The sequence below is a fragment of the Coffea arabica genome, chromosome 10e, assembly GCF_036785885.1.
Source record: "Coffea arabica cultivar ET-39 chromosome 10e, Coffea Arabica ET-39 HiFi, whole genome shotgun sequence".
Lineage (NCBI taxonomy): Eukaryota > Viridiplantae > Streptophyta > Magnoliopsida > Gentianales > Rubiaceae > Coffea > Coffea arabica.
The window spans coordinates 35,110,933-35,118,151 of NC_092328.1; the positions used below are offsets into that span (position 1 = coordinate 35,110,933).

The 7,219-nt window shown below is 40.4% G+C and overlaps 1 protein-coding gene across 1 annotated transcript; it reads left to right on the plus strand.

The window, feature by feature from the left end:
- The first annotated feature begins 391 nt into the window (after positions 1-391).
- On the plus strand, positions 392-1,645 carry LOC140015208 (uncharacterized). Its single transcript, XM_072067119.1, has 2 exons — positions 392-793; positions 1,226-1,645. The coding sequence occupies exons 1-2, from the start codon at positions 392-394 to the stop codon at positions 1,643-1,645; spliced, it is 822 nt and encodes a 273-aa protein (XP_071923220.1).
- Positions 1,646-7,219: the final 5,574 nt, after the last annotated feature.

The window sequence follows — 7,219 nt, forward strand, 5'->3', positions numbered from 1 at the left end:
CAACCCATGACTTGGAGTTGGCCGTTGTAGTTTTTTGCCCTAAAGAAGTGGAGGCATTACTTATATGGGGTGACTTTTGAGGTTTATACCGACCATAAGATCTTGAAATATCTATTCTCTCAGAAGGAGCTAAACTTGAGACAGTGTCGGTGGGTGGAATTTCTTGAGCATTATGACTGTATAATTAACTACCACCCGGGGAAGGCCAACGTCGTAGCGGATGCTTTAAGTCGGAAAGTTCAAGTAGCTGGATTAATGGTCAAGGAGTGGAGTTTATTGAAAAATGTGAGTGAATGGAATCCACGGTTGGAGCGACAGAAAGTGATTTTGGGTAATATTACGGTGAGATGATTTGTTGGACCGATTTAAAGAAGTTCAGAAGAATGACCAGATGGTACAAAAATGGGTAGAAGAAGTGCAAAAAGGGAAAATCTCAGACTTTAATGTGAGTTCTGAGGATATTTTGAAATTTCGTGATCTGATAGTGGTACCGCAAGATGAAGTGATAAAAAGGGACATTTTGGAAAAGGCACATCGGTCTAAATATACAGTACATCCCGAAAGCAGTAACATGTACCAGGATTTGAGGAGACTATATTGGTGGGATAAAATGAAAAAGGAAATTGCTCAGTTTGTCCAAAAATATTTAGTGTGCCAACAAGTGAAAGCTAAACATCAGAAACACTTAGGTCTTCTACAACCTCTTGAAATCCCTGAGTGGAAATGGGAACATATTACCATGGATTTCGTATCAGGGTTACCCCGTACCCAGAAGGGTCATGACGCCGTTTGGGTAATAGTAGATAGGTTGACCAAGTCTACTCATTTCTTGCCTATAAATATGAGATACTCTTTGGAGAAATTGGCCTAACTGTACACGGACGAGATAGTGAGATTGCATGGGATCCCAGTGAGCATTGTTTCTGACAGAGACCTGCGGTTTGTGTTTCGTTTCTAGCAACAATTACAAGGAGCCTTGGGGACCAAGTTGAACTTTAGTACTACTTACCATCCCCAAACTGATGGACAGTCGGAGAGAACCATTCAAAGACTAGAAGACATGTTGAGGACCTATATTTTGGATTTTGGTGGAAGCTGGGGACAATGTATGGCATTAGTTGAATTTGCACATAATAATAGCTACCATTCTTCCATACAAATGGTATCGTATGAAGCTCTTTATGAAAGGAAATGCCGATCACCAATATTCTGGGATGAAGTATAGGAAAGAAGAGTTTTAGACCCGGTTGCAGTACCATGGATCGAGGATGTGTATGAGAGGGTGAAAGTGATACGTCAGAAGCTTCAGACAGCACAAAGTCGACAGAAGAATTACGCTGATAATCGACGAAAGGATTTGGAGTTTGAAGTTGGAGACAAGGTATTTCTAAATGTTACACCACTTCGAAGTCTCACGGCGGGCAAAGGAAAGAAGCTTCAACCAAGATACGGAGGACCATTCAAAATTCTTCAACGAGTTGGGAATGTAGCATACAGGTTGGAGTTACCAGCGAGTCTATCTAGGATCCATGATGTATTTCACGTTTCCATGTTGAAAAAGTATCATCCAGACCCCACTCATGTACTAAAACCAGAAGAAATTGACATTGACAAATCTCTGACTAATGAAGAAAGGCCGGTGTAGATCTTAGATCAAAAAGTAAAAGAATTAACGACTAAACAGATACCTTTGGTAAAAGTTTTGTGGAGAAATCATGAGGTAGAGGAAGCTACTTGGGAAGTGGAAGAGGACATTCGTGCAAAATATCCTAAGCTATTCAGTGATCAAGGTGAGAATTTCGAGGACGAAATTCTTTAAGGGGGAGAGAGTGTGAGAACCCTCACTTTAAAACACAATTTTTCCTGAACTACATGCCTTGCCCTAAGATTTAAATCACTTATAACATGTCCTTGCATTGTATTCTACATGCATTATAACATTTCCTTATATTGTACTTTATTATTCTTATTTGGATTGTAACATTTCCTTGAGTTGGTTTTATTTTATTTCACCACACACACTTTGACCAAGTGTCCTTCTATTAGTAGTTGGAAATTTATATGATAGTTTAGAGGTGTTAAATGGGTATTGGTACATTTGGAGGATAGAAACTTCATTAGTCAAAAGATTAAGGGAAGAAAGGGCCAAGATTGGGCCAAGTGGCCAAACCCTAGCCATCCACCTTGTTTGACCAAAGGATTAGAGGAATTTTAAACCAACTTTGCTTCATTTTTTTCCTCCAAATTTCGGGCACCTTGAAGCTTCCAAGGGAAGGAAGAAAACTCCATCTTCTTGCTATTACAACCTTAGTTTGAACTTGAACAAAAATCATAAGAGAAAGAGCTTGAGTTGGTGAGTGATTTGCCTTCAACCCTAGAGTGTGTTTCAAGCCTAGAGCTTTGGTGTTGGTGGATTATTTTGGTGGTTCAAGCTTCATAGAAGAGACGTACATGAACCTCAAATCCTAGTTCTCTTGTGTTATATGAAATGTTTTAAGAGTTGATGGCAAACTAGAAGTTGTTTGGATGATATTTGTGGTGAATCTTCTTGAACTAAACAAGTGGTAGTAGGGTTAGTTAGTTTGCTGACCATGTGTTTGATGAAATATTTGAGCTTTGTTCATAGCTTTCTTTTATGTATTAACATGTTTTGAACCCTTTTTGAATTAGAGATAACACTTAACATGTTGTTTAAGTGAAAACAATGAAAGGATGAAGGTTGGTGACATAAGTGAACTAGTGGACTGTTTTTCTTCCCCTTGGCTGACCGGTTTGGTAGAGAAGGTTTCTCCTTGATTTTGTGGTTCATTTGAACCTTATTTAAGCCTAAGAAACTTGGCTAAATATTTGGTTAAGGTTTGGTGTGAGTTAATATAGAAATGAAGCAAGTAAAGTGGTTGTTTGGACCACTAGTGGACTGTTTTGGTTCCTTTTGATGGCTAGACTGTTATGGTTCTTTTAATCATTTTTGTGTGTTGCATTTTGAACTCCAATGATACTAGATAACTTTCTCCCCTGTATATGAACCATAGGAGATTAAATTGGATGAATTTGAGCCAAAACAAGTGAAGTTTGCACCAAGAGCTAGTGCAACTTTACTAGGGTTTTAGGCTGATTAGGACTGGAAAATCAGCCAACTTGTCCGAGCTACTGGTACTGATAGGAGATGAACTAGAGTCTGAATTTAGTACCTTTGGAAAACCCTTTGGGTCTAGTTTCCAACGCCACTGACGGTACTTGATTCTAACCTTTCTACAGTGAGATATGGCCGTTTTCCCGAGACTGCACGGGCGCGACCGTTTTACCTGCGAAGAACATTTTGAGCTTGAATGAAACTTTTCTTTTGCCCAACTTTCGTGCACTTGTCAAACTTGTTTTCTCATGAACTTTTATTGAATTTTGAGCCTAACTTTCATGGTGAATTGAGTAGGTTTAACCACTCACTTGGTCACCTAATGAGCTCGTATTTGGCTTGGAATTGAACCTAATTTGTTAACGATTTCACTCGTTGCACTAGGATTGGGAAACGGTGGTGAACGTAACCGAGGGACTTGATGTTTGAACACTACATTGCTTGACAGGTGAGTGTTCCACTACCTGTTAACTATTTATGTGAAATATCTGAATACTTGAATTGCGACTGTTTGAGCCAAACACTGTTTTGATAAAAATTGAGGCGGGCCTGTACTTTATCGCACTCGACCGCCATTGTTTTCACTGAGGCTCTTTATACTGCTATTATGAGATGTGATTTCTCTATATGTGACTGTGTTTGAGTTCTTTGGGCGATACCCCATCAACTACTGCTATTGTTTGGGTACCCAACCTCATAGGTGAGTCGGTTGTATCGAGCCGGCAAGGGCTTGGTCGAGAAGGCCGATAAACCTTGAGGACTGTTTACTGAAAACTAGAAACCGGTATACTCGAGTATTACCTATTTACTGTTTGAGGAGTTCTGGCCCGGCAAGGGGGTTGACTGGTGGACGGGAATTGGAGAAAGTGGAGTTTTACAGACATTGTATTCTTTAAATGCAAACATTGACGGAGAGTCAACAGATTCTTGTATGATCAAGCTCAAGTGGATTTGGCTTTTGGAAGCCACCTGTATCCTTGAATTGAACTGTGATTACATTGTTGTAGTACAATACTGTATTTACTTGTTTACCTTACATCTTTATCTAGCTACGTGCGTATCTGTTTATTTGGAACCTCGCTGAGTTTTTGCTCACCACACTCCCTTTATTTTCCTTAACAGATGTGGGATGGACATAGGGGCAAGAGCTTTCAAAGCTTTATCTTTTACTTGAACTTGTACTTCGAATTGTAACCTTTTGCTTAGTTGACTTTACTTTTGACTCTTGTAAGTTTGAATTCATAAGTTCGACTTATATTATGTAATTGTAGTGTGGAGTGGTAAGTTTGACATTTAGCTTGACATTCTAAGTTTGGAAAGTTGGCTTGACGATTATATGCCATTAGGGTTTGTACGCTTTGATTTGAAGTTATTTCGCTAGTTATCTTGAGTTGCTAGTTCTTTGATCGACTGAGCCCCGGCAAGAGATGGGCAGGCAGTCCCCTGATACCATACGGTTCACCCTAGGGAGAGGTGGGGCTGTCACAGGTGGTATCAGAGCCTAGATTTGAATTGGCCTGGGCGTGTTAAAAATTTCCGACTTGAGGATTGTATTTGACCATTTTTCCCTTAAGAGTACTTAAGTTTTCTCTACACTTTGTGTAGGATGGCCGAACATAGTGGCCCTAGTGATAGTCCAGTTGGCGAGCCACACCGTGGAGTACTCCCGATGATTAAGTACCAGATTAGGCCTGGAGGAGCTACCATACGCTGGAGTCCAGCCAATCATTTTCGGCGTCGCGAGGGCCGCCATACTTATGCCTATCCCAATACAGTAGTCTTGGCAGTGGTGGAGGAAAGGAAGGAGCTGACGAAAGAAAATGCTGGGCTTGAAGTTGAAGTGAATCAGTTGAAGGAAATTAATAAAATGCAAGCCGATCGGATTAAGGAGCTCGAGTATGATATGGTCGAAGGCCAGGAAAGGATTGATGATCTTTGAGCGCAGCTGGGAGAGGCTCAGGAGCGCATGGTTACGAGAGCTATGAAAGTAAGGACTAGAGCCGAGTCGATCCTGAACATCTGAGATGACCTACTTGGAGATGTGAGCGATGAGGCTTCCCACATTGAAGTCGAGGCAGGAGCTGAACCTGTCCAGGACGGGGTGTCAACTAGTCTAGCAGTGGATTAGGTCTTCACTTCTAGGTTAGGATTGTGGATGATTTTGACCGTTGTACATAGAAAGGATAGGGGATGTGGTGACTTGGTGGTTGTACAGTTTTCTTTTGACTGCGTACACTGGCTTTTGCATGATATGACTTGATGAACTGTGCCTGTACTTTTGAGGCTCGTACTTGATACTTTTGGCCTTGTTAGCTTGTAAATGATTGCTATGAGCCTTTAAATGTATAATACTTTGACTTTGACTTTTGACTTTTGACTGGTGACTTTGACTTTATTTCGAATTGGCATTTAACTGCTTTGTGTTTTCCCTTGCTTATCGTGATTTCGTCTTCATTTTTCTTTGACGTTCGATTGTGAATAAGTATCTATTGCATACCTAAAACTTGCTTACCTATTAGTTGTAATATTTGAACCCTAGCCCAGTGAGTGATAATGGAAGGTAGACGACTACGTGGTCGGGCCAGTGGGCGTGGACCTCGGCAGACCCAAGACCAAGAGCAAGAACAAGGGTCTGTAGCCAATCAGAACCAAGGACCCAAAAATGAAGGAGGGGACCAGGTTGCTACAGCTATCAACCGTATGACTGATTTATTAGCCCGATTATTTGACCAGCAAGGTCAAATACCTAATAACTAGCCAAGGGACCCTGAAGTAGGTGAAGATAGGGCCCTGGAACGGTTCCAAAAGTTCGCTTCTCCTAAATTTCTTGGTGGACTGGATCCCGAAGTTGCCGAGAACTGGTTTCAGCGAATGGAGGATATTTTTACTGCGTTACACTATACCGAGGATAGACAAGTAACTTCGCCGTTTTTCAGCTGGAAGGTGCGGCCCGTTCCTGGTGGAACATAGTCAGGGCAAAGTGGGAGAGGGAGCAAACTCCCCGTACTTGGCTGAACTTTACTGGGGAGTTTAACAAGAAGTTCCTTCCGCCCTTAATCCAGGAGAAAAGAGAAGATGAATTTATCAAACTGCGCCAGGGCACTTCGAGCGTAGCGGAGTATGAGACCCAATTCACCCTGTGAGAACCCGTGAATTTTTCTTATTTTCCAGACTTCATTTTTGCATGCCTTTTCTATATTTTCTTTATTAGAAAAATTTTTTACATAATTTTTATGAGTAAATATAGTTCTAGAATTATTTTTCTAGTATTAATTAGTTTTTGAGAAATAAAGAGCGTATACCGGTTGTGATAAAATTCAGCCAATTAGGTTAAGTTTTGTATACCCGGATTAATGTACTAGGTGATAAGAGGTAATTAGAGGTTACTTAGTTGTATTATTGTTGGATTAGCATTGGAGGGAAAAAGGATAAGCTTTAGGGCGAAAAGGTGACAAGTGTCACCATGCCATTTATTCTTGGACTTTGACTAACTTTCCTACATTACCATTTAATCAAAATTTGACCAAAAATTCATCACATTTTGCTCCCCTTTGGCCGAACCTCTTGCTCAAGAAAAGAAAAAAATCCTCCAACTTCCTACTTCATAATCTTGCTCCAATCTTCAAATCAAACCGATAAAACTTCAAATCACTCCATAAAATCCCTTTGCTAAGTGGTCTTGAGGTAGTTGGTGAAGTGGTTTGAGAAACAAAGGTGCTTAGTTGGCTCTTCTCTTGAGTTGCAAGGTGAGTAGCTAAGGAGTTCATTCTTTGGTCTTGCTAATGTCAAATTGGTAGCTTGTGTTAGTCAAAGATGTGATTTGGTGAAAGATTTCATGACTTTTAGCTGAGATTGGTGACTTTTATATTTATTCTTGAATTTTTCTGTTTTCATATGTTTAATATTGATTGGCCATGGATGATGGTTGGGAATGATCTACAATGAAGCTTGGGTGCGTAAATTGTGGCTATTTGCGAAAAATTTCCGCTTTGAAAGGAAATTTCGGAATTAGGGTTTCAATTAACCCCATTCTGTCTGGTACTGTTTCTCCTAGTTAGAGGCCGAATTAGCCTTGGGTTAAAACAT